We start from the raw sequence: 18412 nt of genomic DNA on the forward strand, positions 1-18412 counted from the left end.
TTTGGGGTGTGTGGCTGAGCAGCCTGTTCAGCACAAGCACGCTACAGAACAGGTGGACCCAGGCTGAGCCAGACTTGCTAATTAAATACTGAATACTTTAATGCTTAAGCCAGGTGATTGTGCCTGTAGACTTACCATTGCATTTGCTTATTAACTTGGTTTCTGTGCCAGCTCTGTGCATTCTCACCTCTTAATGCTGGCAAGCCTAAAAGGGAGGCAGCAAGGAGGAAGACAACAGCTGCTTGTGGCTGCTAAAAGCAGGACATGCATCTCCCACGCTAGACCTTCTTTTTGCAACCCCAGAGGAGCAGGAAGCACCATCCCAGCTTGGCAGAGGCTTTCAAAGCTGCCTCTGGGGTTCGGAAGGGAACTGGGCATTCAAAACATGCCAGCAGCATTGACCCATCTGAAGTGCTTCGGTACCCCAGGGTTGGACGCATCACCCTGGGGTGAGTGCAAACAGCCGGGCTGGCCCAAGCCCGCAGAGCGATCCAGCTGTGAGGCTGTGGGGGGTGCCGGTCCCTGGGCGCCGCGCTGACTGCCGCGGGCAGCCGCAGAGCGGGCCGCGCCCGGCCGGGCGCCGGGGGCCGCACGCCGGGGGCCGTGTCGAAGCCCCGGCCTGCCGAGGTGGCGGTGCTGAGCGCCAGCTCCCGGAGCGCGGGCCCGGCCCGCAGCGGGGCGGGAGGATCCTGCCGGCCCCGCAGGTGCCGTTTTGGAGCCGGGACGCGCAGGTTCCGACCCCGCTGCCCGAGCGGGCGCCCCCACCACGGGGGCCAGGGCAGGGCGAGGACACGGTGATCGGCCCCGGCGAGGTGCCGCGGCAGCCCCAGGCCTCGGCCCCCGTCGCCACCTCCCGCACCCCCACGGTAAATGGCGGCCGCCGCCCGGCCTTCCCCGTCTCGTAGCAACGCGCGCGCCTGCCTCCTCTTAAAGGGGCCGCGGCGGGGAATGCGCCGGCGCCCCCCGGCCCGGAGCGGCACGGCGGCGGCGGGGTCACGGTCACGTCTCCGAGACCCAGGAAGGCCCTGGGGAGCACCCGCGGCTCTGCCGGGCGAGCCGCCGCCTCGGGGACAGCCGTGAGCTCAGGGCCCGCCTCCATTTCACATGGAACAAACTCCCCGACAGCATGATTAGCTCTTGTTTCAAAGTCAGGTTTTTTACCACAGTACAGACAGGCACAGAAATGTCAAGTTTTTCATTAAAAAACAAATTTTATATATATACACACACACACAAGCCCATTTGCAAGTCCCTGGTATTCTCCACGAAATAGGAGCACCCCACAGCACTGCCACACACGGGGAACACGGCATGGCGGGAAGCACCAGGTGCTCACTCCAAGTGAGCCTGGCCTGCTCACAGAACACCACCTTCTCCCTTTAGGGACCCAAGAAATAACTAGAAGTCAATCGCATTTTCGCAAGTAACCTTTGGTTAACGACAGCAATGCATTTCAACAGCCACAAGATACGATTTTCACTTTTTCTTCTTTTCCCCCCTTATTGAGCAGGATGCCAGTGCTTTACATAAACATGAGTAATTCTTTATCACCGAAGACATTTTAGAGCCAAATGCCCTTCTTCACAGCACACAACACTGGCATGCAAAGAGTCATCCATAACACCCTTGACTGATTATGAACAAAGAACATCTTATTGCTATTTGAAATATTTTTACCTTTCAGTCTTATTTTCTGCTTCATCCTGGCCTCTTTCCTAGTCACAGAGAAGACTCTTGTGCTTCTCACAGGTGCCCTCCCACCTCCATAAAGCACTCTGAAATCTTTGGATGAAAGGTGCAGTCTATTTTAAGTGCAAAATACTATGTATGAATTCAAGCTCCGTACAGGACATCACAGGTCCAATAAAGTTGTTGTGCTTGGTCTTCCCACCTATATCACTTTCAGCCATGGGAGTCAAACAGGAATGACAGGGAAGATACCAAACCTGGAACAAAGTCCAACCATGTTAACACATTTCAAATATATTCTACAAATTATTTAATATATAAAAAGCAACATTAAAAGAATTTTGCTTTTTATACATACTCATATTATGAGCTCAAATCTGGGAAATACCAGAATTAAGGCCACCTGTCCTACTGCCAGCCACATTATCAATCTAGAATAATCAAACTAAACATTTTTGCCCTTACAGACTCTCACACTAAAACGTGTTTCACAACAGTCCCCTCTAAATGCCATTTTTACTGGTGTTCTTCCTGCCCCGAGTGGCTGACAAACTCTGCTCAGCTTCCCCAAGCGCTCCTATAAAGTTGCCTGATAGGGAACAAACATTAACATGAAAATGCTATTTTAAGGAGTCACTATGTTGTTAATTTTTTTTTAACACACCACCATTTCATAGCAGCAACATTGCTGTGGTTGCTATGGTGTAATCATATAGGGGACATGTACATCTATCTTATCTGCACAAGCACCAACTCTTGAAACCCAAGACAAACACCTCCCCTCTGGTGCAGATCACCAGAAAAGCTTCTCTTCCTGCTGCTCCCAGCTCCCACTTTGCTGCCCAGCCTCCCGTCACCACCACGGACAGAACAGGGACACCACTAGGACACTTTCTGGTACCTGTGGTCCCGGTTCTCTGCTCTTGGTACCAGCTGCCTGGTGCACCACGCCAACGGGACACTCTCAGTGCATGGGCAGAGCACTAAGATGTGACTGCACTGTAACGCCCGTGCACTGTAATGCCCAGGCACATGGAGACTTGAAGCCTAAGCTTTAGAGGCAATTTTAATTCTGGCATATCTCAAGCTTTTGAGCACTTCGCTTCCTAGGTTTAAGCCAAGGCCATCTGTGGCATCCTGTGCTACTCATAGCAAGTTTTAAGAATGGGGGCAAAACCAGAGACTTGCTGAGTTTTAATAGACATGTACCTCCACATCAGAGAGGTGAGCACCACCTCTGCTGTGGCTATGCTAAGTCTCCACATCAGGGACGTAGGGCAGAAGCCTGCACCTCCAGTGCCTGCAATGCTCGGAGATGTCCTTTGTAAGAACAGTTTGTTCCACATGTGGTATGCACCCGCAGCACGCCACCAGAGAAACCGGCTCAGGAAGTTAATACTCAGCCGGCATAACACTGTTCTCTGCTGCTGCTGAGTATAACCCATCCTTAACCTGCCTTTAAATGCCTGGTTTCGTAAAGGAGGATCAAGAAAAAAACAGGACAGTACTATGTGGATCTTTTTCTTTGCACTGCTAATCTCTACAGTGAAACATTCATAACTGCTTAACAGAGTAAAAATATGCTACATCAAAACTGTACCAGAAAAAGCAGGACCCCTGTAACAGCTGGAGAGTAGGGTCTGCAGATAAAAGTCAGAATTAAACAGCCAGCTTAAAAAAATGCCACTGAAAACATATGAGAAAATAAATATGGTTGTCCTTTCTTTACAGTTTCGCAGACATTGGAATTGGTGCCATTCACAGACCCTCATCTTCTCGTCCGATGTCGCTGTTGGCATCTCGGCGTGTTGTCTCACCAAGGAACAGAATGGGCAGGGCCCACAGTCAGACAAGCACAGGGTTACGTCCCATTGATGGCAGGGAAAGCTGGGAGTGTGCTCAAGTGCTCACCTGAAGCAGATACTTGACACTTCTGAAGTATGCATTGCATACTACACTTGAAGAGGAAACATGCCGCCTTCCATCTACATTCTCATTACAAACCACTGTAGAAGCAAGGACATCCACTTGGTATCAGTACAGAAGGATAGCGCACTTAATACTGAGAACTATGCTGCTTGTATGATCGAGTGAATTGCAGGTCCATATAAAATACAGAAAGCTGGGACATTTGTCTGCTCTCCCGGGAAGCATACGCTGTTTGGATGGCAGATGAACTACCAATGAAGACAGGTTCCAAACTAATAGCATTTCCCAGGGAATTAATTTACAAAGTGCCACTGGTCCTTAGAACCAAATGTAGTGTACAGCATATTACAGCAAACACTAGCCCTACAGCTTGTGTCGGCCCATCTCTGCACTATATGCAGAAGGAATCGAATGTTCAGACTCTTTACGATAAACTCCTTCCCTTTATATACAAAGGAAAATAAAAACCATAAGTTAAAACAGCAATAAATAAAACTACAGAACACGTGTGTCCCGGTCAGCCCCCTTTGTGCATCCCGATCAGACTGGAGAGCTTCTCACAGTGCTCAAGTTTCAGCGATTCTGCTTTCTGTTTTAATCGCTCATCTCTGTATAGCTTGGCCAAATTTGACAAATCAGACTCTGAAAGATAAAAAACCCCATATATTAGGATGAAGTTGTGAGCCTACTTTACGTAACTGTTTGTCAGTGCTTTGTTATCCCTGTGGCTTTTTTTTTTTTTTAATTCACCTTGTTTCAGCGAAACTGGGCATGTTAACAACTTTCTTTAAAGAGAGGCCATCAGGTTTAACCAGGCTGGCTGCTTAAGAAAACAGTATCTTTATAATTGCTCAAAAACTCAAACAGTTATAATAACCCTCTCTACCAGTACACTAGTAGCACAATAACCAAAACAAAAATTAAGATTATTACTGTTGACAAAGAAAACACAAACTATAAAAATATAGCTTAGAAGTCACATAAGATTTAAAATTACAATAATGATCTAAAGAATAGGTGATTGCTTTAAAATATACACATTTATTTAAACTAATGGTGCATAAAAAGGGGCTAGTAGGATACAGAAGGTGTCTTAGGCAATACCGCTATTTGCATGTGAATTAGATCTCATCTCATTGTTCGTTGATCCTTGTGGAGGTATCAGTGGGCACAGACTGGCGGAGGGGGGTTACTCTGCCCCTCTCAGTGGTATTTAAATGACAAGCTAGAAGGAAAGGGAACCTTGTGACTACTTTTCCTATCCCTGCCTTGGGGCTGTGTCAGCTGTCTGCAGCCTCATAAGCTAAGCAGGAACTACAAGACATACACCCCTGCCCACGTAACTGAAAAATGCCATGCTTTTGGCAGATCGGTTCTGCAAGGGCCCAGAGCATCCATCCAAATATATACTTCAAGGTATAGGTAACTGGTTTTTTGATGTTGCACTTCTCAGAATTCAAGCCCTGTCTGGCAAGGGGTTTGCCCAGAAGGCATTATAATTTTTTTTTTTTGGTATTGAGTATAGGAAGGTGAACAGCTAGCTGAGGGACTCGTCTGAAAGGCCTCTGTGCCCATTCATTAACAATACAACCTCAAATGTACTTTGCTTATTGCTCCCCTTTTTCTCAAAACTCAGATAATCCCATTGTTTAAATTATTTCCCCCCAGTAATTCAGAAAAGTGTCTTTTGCTGATTAGCTAAGGAAGTCTTAATATAGCTTCCTCCCTGAAGAATAATTTAGATCCAGGATTAGATGCACTGAAGTGACTAGCAGTAATTTGTTTCTGAAAAGGTCAAAAATTCCCTAAGCACAGGCTACCTGGTGACACTCAATTTTTCAAAGAGCTTTTATGTATCTTACAAGTCTCTCATTTTACAAAATCATTCAGAGTGGAAGGAACTTCAGTAAGTCCTTTCATGCCTTACATCCTCTGTCCATGTCCCACTGAAATGTAAGGCCATTTAATCCTACACCTGTTTACTGAAAAGCTTTACAAACTGACAGGCATAAATATTTTGTTTTAGATCAGAAATCAATTGTCAGATTTTATAACAAAAATGCCACTCAAGTAGTGCTGAGCACACAGCCTTCAGCAAAACTAGACTTGGGTAATTGTCTCCAAGTCCAGAGCTTTTGGAGTTCTGCGGTGAGGAATCTTAGCTTACACTTATCCAGCTGGGCAAATATATTCAATACAGATGCTTGCACTTCTGACAGCATTCATTCTGTCACGTTGGTTTCTTATGTTTTTCGATCTTTTACATAGAGTTGCTCCTTTGTACTTTTTCTATTTAAGGAACTCCTAAAATACCTAATTCCAACTATGTGTCCTCCTCCTCTGTTTTCAGTTGCCTCTCTGGAATTTTCTCTGGCTTGGACTGTAGAGTCTTACTCTACAATTGTGCTATCACAGCTGAACAATCTCCTGTAAAAACCTGGGACGTACCTTTTGTACTTAACTATCAAAGATTTCAGAAGATAAAAACCACAGCATATGCAACTTTTACACGCTATTCTGCTGTGAAGGGAGGAACACTGTCTACTGCAGCAGTATAAAAGCGACTGGCTGAACAAGATAGCGATGCACCAGTTACTTCTCAAGTTTTCATTACGGTAGTTGTACACCAGGTAACATCAAGGACTAAAAAAAAATCAGACTGTTGCTATATAACTATGTACATTTTGCTGGTGCTAAAGAGAAAGGCACCCTCAGTAAACAAAACATACTATTAACAGACATTCAACTGACAAAAAAAAAGTTGACCACATGCAGTTAAACACTTAAACAAGAGTTAATGGACCAAAGTTATGAAGCAACAGCTGACTAAGACCTGTCTCAACATCTCTAGAGAACTTTTCCCCAGCACTCCATCTTGTATTCACAGTTTATTTTTACAGACTTGGCTGTACTGAAGTTAGCAGAGTCTCAGCTCTGCTCATTACCTGCTTGCTGGCCTAGATGGTAGTCATTCTGAAAGTTTTTTTTTCTAATTGCAGTGGTCTCCTCAGGCTACTGCTAACTGTGGACCTTGTAAATATATTTGCAGATGTGTGACTAATAAAGTCTCTGAGTGTAAAAAGCTCCAGAGGAGCACTGTTTTGCAGGTGTTACTTGGCATTCAATGCTGGATTCTCTCCGCCTCTCTGACTTGCTAACCCTGGTGCCCATTTTGGAATAGCTCAAGATCTATGTGAAAGAGGCAATACGGCAAATTTTAGTTGCACAAGGTCAATCATTTTTTTTCAGTAAGAAATAAATTCTATCCCTATAGCAAGCCTATGCATGAAGCCTACATTTATGGTTATTAACAGCCACATTACACCTAGAGGCTGCTATTGCCAGCCACAGAAGCTCAGAGATCACAAGTCAAGCACACAAAAAACTAAGGGACTGTTCGGGATTTTTACGGTCTTTCACTATGGGTTCTTTTATTTTTTTAACATCAGAGCTTACATCTGTATATTTCTCTTTAAAAGCAAGATTGGTAACTTTTATGCAAAATAAAACAAAACAGTCTTTGAATTAAAACAGAACAACCCTTCCCATTAAAAACCTGTAAATAGTTTGGAGTCAGCAACACTACTGTTATGTCTAGCACAGGACTAAACAAGTCTTGTTTAGACAAAGTATATGCTACTATAATTAATAAGGAAACTGTAAACAAGCTCAAAGTCACTTCTTACTTGTGTGCTGAGGACTGTTTTACATGGCACAATTCAGAAAGCCTGACTGAAACCATCTTGCCTGCTGCTATTAAACATTTACACAGAAACAACTTCCAGTTTCCTTCATGCACAGCAGTAGTTTGTGTTTCCTCATTTTAAGGTGCTGAGTTCTTCAGCTGAGATAAAAAAATCAGTCACAACATCCCAAATGCAGCTAGTCCCTGTAATCTGATTTCTGCTCTTTTGTAGTTACAAAAGCAGCAGAGATTTGCTCTATTTTAAATGAACTAGAAGAGTAATAATTAACAAATAATACAATATGGGGTTAAAATACATGCCTTTATACGTGCCACTGATCAACTTAGGGCTGATGTGAGAACAACAGTTTTGAATGCTCACATTTTTGTGTTCTCCCTTCAATTCTAGTTTCTAAAAGACAATCTTGACTATGGTGAAAACCATGATCTCAAACTCATCTAAAGATAGCAAATGCAAATAAGTGCACAAAACAAGTACAGAAGCACGCTGTTTGAAAACTGATACCAGTAACACAGTCCACTGCAAGATTACCAAAAGCACCTGAATAGGCTACAAGCCTTCCTCCTTATGAAGTTTTGAAGAAAAAGTTAGGTAATCTTCTCATGGAGCCAGTGGAAGCAGAAATAATTCTGCTCTAGCAAAGGAAACATGAAATGGGTGAGGTCTCAAGATCTTTTCTTGCCCTAGCAATCTGTCAGACCTAGATAAATGTGGTGGATTACACATTTAAAACATCATCACTATGAGTTATTCAAGCGTAAAAGCTGAGTGGAAAAAAACTGCCTCAAACGGTGAAATCTACTTTCCACTTGTCTCTCAGAATCACCGGAAGTGAATTTTGACAGACCCTCAAGAATAGAAAATTCAATGTTAGGAGCAGATGTGAGAAATACCAGTGCAATGTTTGAGACATTAAATGCATCGGAAAATGAGGCTAAAAATGGCAGTGCTTTGTGAAGCACAGCCACCATACAATTACTGATGGGTTGTAGGCACACACGTGTAACAAAAATAACTTACTTTGCTGTTTCTCCTTCCAGCAGCTGGTCTGAATATAGTCTATGTAATCCTTTTCAACAGTTTTCTCTAGCTCTTGAAGTTCTGCTCCTTGATAATTCCTTTCAAAGTTTTTGTCGACGTAGTAAGGCACCTGCAAGTTCTCTGTTTCTCTACTAATAACATGGCCTATGGACCTGTGAAAACATCATGGAGAAAACAGATTTTTTAGCAGTTCAAATATAAAGAAATCAAGAAATGTTTCTCTCTATTAGTATTTCCAGAAGACAGTATTTACAATTTTACACTTACTTTCTCCAGGACTACAGCTCCCTCAACCATCCAATAAGGAAATGACAAGTCTTGGGCACAGCAACCTGTGCACTACAACAGAATTCACCTCCCCTGCTAAAAACCACAGGAAAATATCTAATATTTGGAGATATCTGCAAAGAACTGACTCCAAGCTGACACTGTTCCTGCCCAATACTGTGTTTGCTCTCAAGAGCTCTGTCAAGACACTTCCAAAACATAAGAGCAAATTCTATCTGTGAATGGAAGCTCCACACACTTTCTTCTGTTTGCTGGTAATTTCTGGCAAGCTAGGTCCAAAAAACCATGGGAATTGACAAGAAACATAGAGATTATAGGAAAGGCATATGGCCCTAGTATTGCTTAGGTCACAATGCAATTGCATCTGGATTTTCCCGATTTCTGGATCCTTTAGTTGAAATAAAAATTAGCAAGGGAGATTCTAGTTACGCTTTCCTTTAGTGTTTTATAATCATCAGTAAGTGAAGTGGGGCACAGAATATCCCAAAAAGTATCCTGTAGGTAGAATTATCCACTCTGATACAGCCACTGGATTAAACTATACTCTTATACTGAATTTCCTTATTTGACCAAAGATACCCAGGCGTTTTTTGAAATCACTGCCCAGAAAAAGAGGCAGGCAGCCAAAACACAAAGGTTACACTCTACTCAGTGGAATCCAGTTTGCCCCTTCTATTTCCTGGATTCTTCTTGTCCTCCTCTCTTGCTATGTCCCAGAGGTGTATGGTCTGTTTATATAAACAATTTCTTTTAGTTTTCAGGCTCTTCGTTTTTAAGGATATGATTTAGAGAAAGAACATAACTGTCCCAGGCTCAGGCCTGACTATCTCAAATCAACAGCAGAAGGGGAGGTAGTGAAGAAAAGCAGGAGAGATTACCTGCTCTGGGGGCAGTGTGGGAGGTTTCACATGGGACTGGCAGATAGCAAAAACACTCTGGAAAAAAAACGCACCCAAAAAACAACCACCCTCCTGTTCTTACACTAGACTTACACACTGACATCTTGTGGTGAAAAACGATAAAGGGTGTTGGGCTACTATGACAGTGGAGATGATATGGACCTAAACCTAAGTAGCCTTCCTCCTAGGAGGGAGCAAGGGGAGTGTCTGGAGCACTCTGCTACTGCTATGTGCAGCAGGTTCTCCAAATCCTGCTGATTCCCACTCCCATCTCTGCAAGAGCCAGTGAAGGTGATTGAACTTAGCTCTTTCCCACTAGAGCGCTTCCCTCCTTCCAACACTGGATGCTGAGAGGAGCAAGTGTGTTTTCCTCTGCCCCACAAGCTCAGACCACGGCAGGCCTGTTTGTGTTCCTTCTGCTTCCAGAGCTGACCAGTTCAGTTTGCCCTCTGCAACCCTGCGGCCCTGCTTCTTTATAGATGTTAAACCAGGGCATTTCAAGGCTTTAATGATCTGTGAAGCTTGACAATTCTTCCATGGAATTCAGGCTCTAGAGCAGATTTGGATTTATCCTGTGAACTGTAGGCTTTCTTTTTTTAATTGCTTTACACAGGAACCTCACTGGTGGTCCACAGGTCCCTGGGGGCTGGGCAGACCACAGGCTGATCAGCACTGCAGCTGAGGTCTACACCCACATGCATATGACAGATACTGTATCACTGTGCAGAAACATCTCACACCAGTTGAGAAAGTTTTCTGCCTCAGTGCCTCTATTTGTTCAGCACACAGTACAATAAAGCACACCACAGTTAACTTCATAGCGATAATGCTTAGAAAAACTCATCAGTAGAGGCTGTTGGTATTTCCTTATTTACAAATCAATAACGCTTTCTAGAAAGAACAGAACAGAACACTAACATGCATCTTGCTATCAAGTCCAACTCTGTCCACCTCCTTATCACAAACACCAAAGACCCCAAATATGTGTTTTTAAATTACTTACGATTTGTAGAATAGGCTGTAGGGTGGGTTTGTGGCCATCAGCTGAGTTACAACTGATACTATTATTATTATGAAAACTGGCATCAACTGAATAAATGCAGAATATGAATTCTGAAAAGAACAGCAATTAGTAGTCAAGAAAATATATCGATGGAAAAGGATGCATCTGTTCACAGAAACCAGGCTATCTATCATAGATCAACAATGTATTAAATGTAAACTGAAAAGAAAAAAAAAGAGGAAGTACTTTTGAATTTTCAAATTATTAATAATCTCAGAAAAGCCATTTTCTTTCAATGATATTTTAATGACATCTCTTTCATCTACAGCTTCCTTCACGGGGCGATAGATGCCCACAGCACTGTACCTGTCAGTGACCAGCTGACAATCCCAACTGAAGGAATACGTTGCAATTCGCATTTGTGCCTAGGGCTTTCCATGCATCTTCTGAAGTTTGCTTCTTGCATTCTAAAAATCTCAATCTCTGTTCAGAGACTGGATAAAATGGCTGAAAAGTAAAGGGTTAAGGGACCATATGCAGTGTAACTTGGGACAGGATGCAAGCACTTGGTTTTTTTGTTTGAATGAATTTAGTAGAACAAAAGAGTGGGGAAAAAGCACCTGAGATACCACAGATCTTTACTTCTACTCTTCATTTGATTTCTAAACTGACTTCTAAAATGCCTTTTCTAATCAGGAGCAAAATATAATATGCCGCTATTTAGGCTTCGCCCTCTGCCCTAGGACAGCAACAAGGATACCTGACATGGTAGTAAGTGGGACGCATTTGCCCTAGCTTAGGTGTCTGTAGGCTGCACAAGCCTTTTTTTTTTTTTTCAGAGCCTGACTATAAGAGACTTATAGGGAAAAATTAATCTTCCTTGGAGAATGATCTCGTCAGGTTAACAGAGTGCCTCCAGAGGAACATTTTTCCAAGGCAGGTGGCATGTGTATATGTGCACTAGGAAGAAACGACACCTTGTGACTCATCTGGAGGTTTCAGCTGGTAGAAAAGTATCCCAGACACATTCTGCCCCAGGGCTGGAAGAAGCCTGTGAAGCACCTGGGCAGAAGTTTTGTGCTAATTTATGGAAGGATTAAATTCACCATGAGAACGAGCCAGTACTTCCACATCTGTTACCAGTCCACATTTGGACTAATTGTTTTTGGATTACCAAGCCATTAGAGCTTACAAAAAGCAAGCACCTGCAAAACAGTTGGTGACAAAAACCCCAGGGCCTGTCATCCTATCAACACAATGTATTTTTAAAGTAGTGATTAATAAAAGACAATCTAGTTACTTTTGAAAACATTCATTTTGGCTGCAGCACCTGAGGATAGACACTAAGCATTTAAGAATGGTAAAGTCAGTCCCTGCCTCAGATACGTGTGAGTGGACCCCTCACCCTGGTGGAATATTTAAGCCCAAAACATCCCTCCTCCTGGCTACCTGTGGCCTGTTTTCTTCCTCCTCTTGCTCCTGCGTCCATGCTCTTTCATTTCGCTGCCTCCGTGGATAATAGTGCGCATCTCTGGCTACATTTGAGAACATATGGATATTTCCTGTTAAATGAAATGAAGCGAGAGTCATGATTTTCATCCAGTTGCTGACACTCACCTGTATTTCTCAGAGTTTCTAGTTAACTATCCAGGCTTATACTACATGGCCTGAGTAACAGTTGTTGAGACCTCAGATTAAAAAGCACAAACACACCTCAGATTTAAATGTCAAAATAATGTATTTCCAAAAAGTGTACCAGAGAAGTTGCAAAGTTTGCCCCAAGTCCATCTTAATTTAAATCAAACTGCAGAAATATGCTATGCTTTTTATTATTGTATCTCATATGTTGATATTGTTTTTGTCACATGCACTTGCAAAGCCATAGCTTGTGTTGCATCCCCAGGCTTTAGGCAAAAAAATTAACTTGCTTCACCAGAGTCAGGCCATGAGTTATGGCTTCCCATAATTACTGAATGTGGTCTTCTACACTCACTTCTACTTCCTCTTTCTTCAAGCTACCAATAGTTTCACTTAATGACTCTATAATAAGGAAATATATTCAAAAAATACTTAAGAGTACAATTCACAATTTCCTTTCTTGTGCACTTGATGTAGTTGATTTATTTTTAAAAATTCTAAAATGAGGTAAGAATTGCATATGCTGTTTCTATTTGAAGCTTCGACCCTGATTTTATCACCATATGAATATCTTAATAATAGCTGTGCTCTCCTCTTTTGAAATTCAGAATGCATTTGTATTACAGAATTTAAATTTTTGGCCTTATCATGAGAGCAGAAATGCAAATCTATTTTTAAGCCCTGGGAAAGATGTCGCATTATTTTACACTCTTATACTGCCCTTTCTCTGAATGTCCCAAAGAATTCTGCAAGAAACCTGGGCAGAATTGATCTTTGCTACTGTGTTAAAACACCTGTTTCATTCATTGCTTGTTCACAGACTTTTTCCAAGGGTCAGGAAAAAGTCAGGACTTCCCTTTCCAAGGGTCAGGACTGTTTGCAGTCAGAGCTCCAACAGAGGGCCAAATGAGGCTGAAGAACAAAAGTTTATTTCTTGAAAAAGAAAGGTTGTTTCTATCATTCAACACTACTCAGAGAATATTTTATTAAGCTGTGAAAAAACAGAAGCAAGTGTGGGAAGAGAAGAATGGCTTTTGCATGGTGCCTAGGAAAAAGTTTTCCCAAATCCGAAGTTTCTCAAAGAATTTCTTCCAGCACTTACTTTCCTTCCATGTGCATTTATTTTTTATGAGAAGGAAGTTCAACTTGCAGCCTCTGCTTTTTATAAGTGCAACACCATGCCATGTGGACAGTCTCCTTTTAGACTTATGACATTCAACACTCCAATGTTTTTCCACTGAAAATCCACAGAGGAAAAATGCATGGTAAAAACAAAGTCATGGACCTGCCCTCAAAAGCTATACAGATGAGTTTACCCTACCACCAAAATTTCTTATTCAGTTTTCGAGAAAGCTTGGTCATAGCAAGGCATCACAAAACAAAAATCAGCACAATACTGCAGCTTAGCACAAGTCCTACTGAACTTTATGACAGTTTAAAAAAAAGGTTCTCTTTATATCAACTACCTGGATACCCTCTTAGCAGTAATTGTCTTGCTAAGTAAAAACTGTGTGGACTTTACCTATTTGGAAAACTACCCAACCAACTATTTTCACTAATTTAAAACTCACTTTTAGATTAGGAAAATGTACATAAATTTAGACCCAAACATTTTTTTGGTGAGGAAACTATTGTTTACTACCACCACTTATTACTATGAAATTATCTTTTTATTTTTTTATTATTTGCCACTTCAGTAAAAATTCCCCATTTACTTCTTCATGCCACTCTACCTGTTAAACATGCCACGCCCAGTACCCAAATGCCTCCCACAGCTCCTCAGTTTCTTGTCCTCCAATGCAAGCATCCCTGTTGCCCGCAGCTACACAGCGGTCACATTTCACGAGGGCAATGCTTCACTGCTGGCTGAGGCAAAAGGCACATGCAGGTGCAATTTCTTGGAAAGTCAGAAACGGAAAGCTTGCAGACTCCATGTGGAATTATGCCGTGCTGAGTTTGTCTCACTTTCCACATCTACCAATCAAATTTTGCAAACAATTTGAGGTCACCTGTGATGCAAGATGCTACCACACAGACTAAGGTTATGGGGAGCTTCTAAGTAATTCCCTGTATCTAAAGCTTTAGACTGTAGTAATTGGCATATATGTTGCTTTCTAACATGCCTTGGAGGCGAGAAAGTTTACAAGAGTGCTAAAGCAATTTGTTAGATACTGCCAAGAGAACCCTTGAGCTCACCATACCTTTCAGATTCGCTTTTAATCCAAAGCTGTATTTCCATTGATCTTGCAGTATCTTTCTATTTTTACTACAAATATAAAAGCCAAGGCTAGACTGAGACGCATGGAGCTGGTACAGGTACAGACCTACTGTTCTATTACTGGATACTGTATATCTAGTAACCGCCAGCCTTTCCTGGCAGGCATCACTTTCTAAGCTACGAAGTTTTAATTTCTTTACAGTACGCAAGCTGCTGCAAGTCAAATTAACTCGTGTGTTTTCCTAGTTATAGGGGCACTGAGACCCCAATGCAAGGAGCTGCTGCCATGCTGTACTGGAATGCAGTAAGGTGTCTTAAGTACAAGACCATCAGCCAAGATACCCCTGACCCTTTCCCATTCACACCTCATTTTACCTCCCATACCATTACTGGCTTCAGACAACGGAGGGAATAAAAGCAATGACAAAAAGAAGGGTCTTCAGCTACAGCTGGTAATAAAATGTTGCCTACCCAAGAATGAAACCGCCTAAATCCTTGCCAGACTAAAATATTCTTACCTCTAACTAGTATTGTCAGAAATTTTCCCTGATGAGAGGTAAGGAACTTGCACAAGCAGCAACAGCCATTATCCCACCAGCAGCTGTGTCTCCTGGGAGCATCCCTAGACAGCAAGGCTGGGCTTTGACAACATCTTTTGGGGGAACAGAGTTGCTAAAATCTGAAGTTTAAACTATGCATTAAGGGAGCTTTTCCAGACATAAAAAGCTAGGAAGGGAGAAAAGAGTAAATCCAAAAAAGTTTTTAATCTTTTCAGATATACGATCAACTTCCTAAGCAGTACCAAGCTGAACTTCCTTTATGGTCTAGTATCAGTTCATTGCATTTCAAATCCACTGCAGACAGAGACTGACCTGTAGGAAAGTGCCCACCAAAAAACACATTGAATATTTCTTCTGGTGTAATGTCTGCTTCAAATTCTGTGTAGTAGTTATAGTGCCTGGCCTGGCCAGTGCTGACATGCTCTTGGTCACTTCCGAATTCATCATATCGTAACCGTTTTTCAGGGTTGCTCAGAACTGCAAAAGCATTGCCTATTGCTGGAAAGTGAATTAAAAGAAGTGTTACACAGGCATATCAAGTGTTATTTCCAGATCTCAGACTTTTATAAGCAGAGTAACAAAAAATCCCAAACAGGCATAGAAAATCTGTGCCTGACCAAAGATTAAGTTACTTTTGAAAGAACTGCCTTTGTAAAAAGCATTACAACACTGGCATTACCTGTGATGGAACCTATTTCCTGCTATCACTGATAACCAAGAGAAAAACAAAAGCGTTAAGGTATATGGAGAGAGGTGAAATATTCGTAAAGCTGAGATGCGAGTGTCCACTTCAGTGAAGTGATTGAGTGAGAATGTAGTATTTTACCAGACTAAGCATTGATATAGAAGTGCACCTCCATATACTATACACAGTTAATAACTGCGGAGACTAGTTAAAATGTAGAACCATATTCCTAGTTTTTCTGTCAGCAGAGATGCTTGCGAAGCTGTATAGCACATCTGTTTCACACTTTATGTCAAACCACCTAGAAGTATTTGTTTGGCTTGTCTTCTTCCTTGATCTTTGACAGAACATGCACTAAACAAGTTCACAGAGAAATGCAACCCTAACACACACACAACAAAAAGTAAAGTCCTTCAAAACCTCTTCATTCTAACAGACTATAAATGAACATATTACTTTCCTCATGCTGCCTTTACAGTGCTGTTGCAGACAGCTGCAACACAGGATGGAAAAGGCAAAAGATATAAGAGCTGACATGCTAACGTTATTGATACAGGTTTAGATTGCAACATTACTGAGAAGTCCAGACACAGAATATTGGACTCAGATTTCATATGCTTGCATATATATATATAAAATTTTATTTATGACACAGAGCAGTTACTGATTACACAACAACACACTCTCCTGCAGCGCCAGTACCATTTCCAAGCATCATTCTGAACCTTTAACAGTATCTAGGAATGAGATCTGGGACATGCTTCCCTTTGTTTCTAATGGAAATCTGCATTCTGAAAATTAAAAGGCAAATCTTGCTGACCAGCTGCAGGATTTTGTAGAGATGCGCAGAAATCTACAGAAATGACAAGCTATATGGGCCCACATGGTGCCTTTATATAAGGCGCAGAACTGTAAGTCTGAGGCAGTCTGTCCTCGTTTTAGTCTTGCTTTACCACCTTCGAAACCGGGCCAGCCCCCACCTCACCTTTAAAAGCTTCCGTTGCCCCGGGAGCGCGGTTCTTGTCAGGGTGAAATTTGAGAGCCAGTTTGCGGTAGGCTTTCTTCAGGTCCTCCTCGCTGGCGTCCCTCTCCACCCCCAGGATTTCATAGTAGTTCCGACACCTCTTTATTCTGGAGGCGCACACAGGGTTATCGTTACCGGCCTCTCCCCCACGACACCGCCGCGGGCCCCCACCACAGACCCATCGCCCCCCGCCGCCTGTCACCGAGCCGCGGCTGCCCCCGAGCCGGCCCCCGCTGCCCCCTCAAGCGCTGCACTCCTCTCCAGGCCCCGTCCCCGCGGAGCCCCCGCGCCGCGCTCACCGCCGCACGCCGTCCAGCTGCTCCGCCGTGTAGGTCATAGCGGCCGCGGCGAGCCCCGGGGCAACCCGCCCGCCCCTCACAAACCACCGCCCCTGCCCACCCGCGCCGCCATTTTGTGCGCGGAAGCGGTGGCCGCGCGGGGGCCTCTGGGTGCGGGAGTCCCCGAGTACGGACTGCAGTACCCAGCGGGCAGCGCGCACAGGCCGGCCTTGTGACGCATTGCGAGGCAGGGTGACGTCATAGGGTGCCACGGAGGCGGTGGGAGTACGGGGGGTTGCCCTCAGGGCTGCGGTGGTGGTTCGTGTGGGCTGAGCCTCAGCTCCTCACCTCCCTGCTGCAGCGTGCCCTGGGCTAAACCAGGGTGAGGTCAATGCTGTGACTGGGACAGGGAATGACATCGCTGTCTCAGCACTGAAAGCTCCTTCCTGGCAGCGCTGCTGGGTTGGCAGGGCCATGGGAGATGGTCTTGGGTCATTGTGTTGAGGCTGGAAAGAGACTGGGCAAATGCCTGCTCCACACCTTCTGACCAAGCCTGTGGTTGGAAACACCTCACAAGCTTGTCCTGCAACTCCTTCCAGCTGCATTCACGCATTGCTAATGTTGCTGCTTGCTTCCCCTCATCCCATGTGCCAATTAAAGCTGGGCTAATGAGCTCTTGGAGTGGAGTCATGGTGTGAGGGAGTTGGTATCTTCCATCAGTGTGCTTTGTAGGAGCATGGCAGCTTGGAGAAGATCTCTCCTTTTACTTGAGCACCAGTGACTCTTAAGTTAGGGGTTACATCATGTCTATTGTTTATTTTTTTATTTGTTCTTTCTTTTGAACAAGGTCAAAGTTGGAATATTGCTTTTTTATATGGATCAGTTATAGAGTGGAGCAGGTTCAGGTCATTTGTCAAGGCCCTCAAGAGTCTGTGGGAAGAAGGAGCACAAAGGAAAGAAAATTAAGCATCAGACCATCTTTCAGAGGTCATTGTGGAGGGAAGATTAGTTAAAGCTTGACAATTACTGAGGTGTCTGATATCACAGGTGCTTACCAGCTGTCTTTGTGGTGTCTTCCTGGGACTAAAACCCTACTTGTGAGTTATCTGGATCCCCCTACCTAGGAATCATCTGTGATCTTGTGCTTAAGCAAACTCACCAGTCTGGTGGAGGCTGGGTGAGTAGAGTTGAAAGGGGGGAAAAAAAAGTTAACTGTTCTATTGTTGAATGCTTATCCAGCTGAAAGTTAATTGTTGCGGAACGCTTATCTAGCCGCTGTGTAAAATAATTAGCAAGGAGGCCTGGAATCCACCTGCGAAGGACAAATTCCTGATAAGGATAGAAAATTGTCTCAAGAATCAGCTAAAACCGACTTTGCAGTTTGGACAAGTGTCAAGAGATAACTGAGTCTGCGCAAACCCAAAAGGTTACTAGCGGTGATGAAGAGGAGCCA

The 18412-nt window shown here is 43.5% G+C and overlaps 1 protein-coding gene across 2 annotated transcripts; it reads right to left on the reverse strand.

The window, feature by feature from the left end:
- Positions 1–1135: 1135 nt before the first annotated feature.
- Positions 1136–17128, reverse strand: DNAJC18 (DnaJ heat shock protein family (Hsp40) member C18). Of its 2 annotated transcripts, XM_075102260.1 has the most exons (8): positions 16981–17128; positions 16643–16788; positions 15285–15470; positions 12006–12118; positions 10557–10666; positions 8346–8518; positions 3601–3695; positions 1136–1946 (listed from the first exon to the last, which is right to left on the reverse strand). In XM_075102260.1, exons 1-8 carry the CDS (start codon positions 17016–17018, stop codon positions 1803–1805), a joined length of 1005 nt encoding a protein of 334 aa, XP_074958361.1. In that variant the 5' UTR covers positions 17019–17128; the 3' UTR covers positions 1136–1802. The 2 variants fall into 2 exon arrangements, with proteins under 2 accessions (XP_074958361.1, XP_074958360.1); XM_075102259.1 differs by lacking the exon at positions 1136–1946 and having other exon boundaries at positions 3392–4260; positions 16981–17122.
- Positions 17129–18412: the final 1284 nt, after the last annotated feature.

Source organism: Phalacrocorax aristotelis, chromosome 8, assembly GCF_949628215.1.
Source record: "Phalacrocorax aristotelis chromosome 8, bGulAri2.1, whole genome shotgun sequence".
Classification (NCBI taxonomy): Eukaryota; Metazoa; Chordata; class Aves; order Suliformes; family Phalacrocoracidae; genus Phalacrocorax; species Phalacrocorax aristotelis.

Excerpts from the sequence above, each read along its gene's own strand:
- DNAJC18 (XM_075102260.1), bottom strand. The coding sequence starts at position 17,018 with ATGACCTACACGGCGGAGCAGCTGGACGGCGTGCGGCG. Across the intron at positions 15,471-16,642 it reads GGCAACGGAAGCTTTTAAAG|CAATAGGCAATGCTTTTGCA; the intron begins GTGAGGTGGGGG and ends TTCACTTTCCAG. Across the intron at positions 10,667-12,005 it reads AGGAAGAAAACAGGCCACAG|AATTCATATTCTGCATTTAT; the intron begins GTAGCCAGGAGG and ends TGTTCTTTTCAG.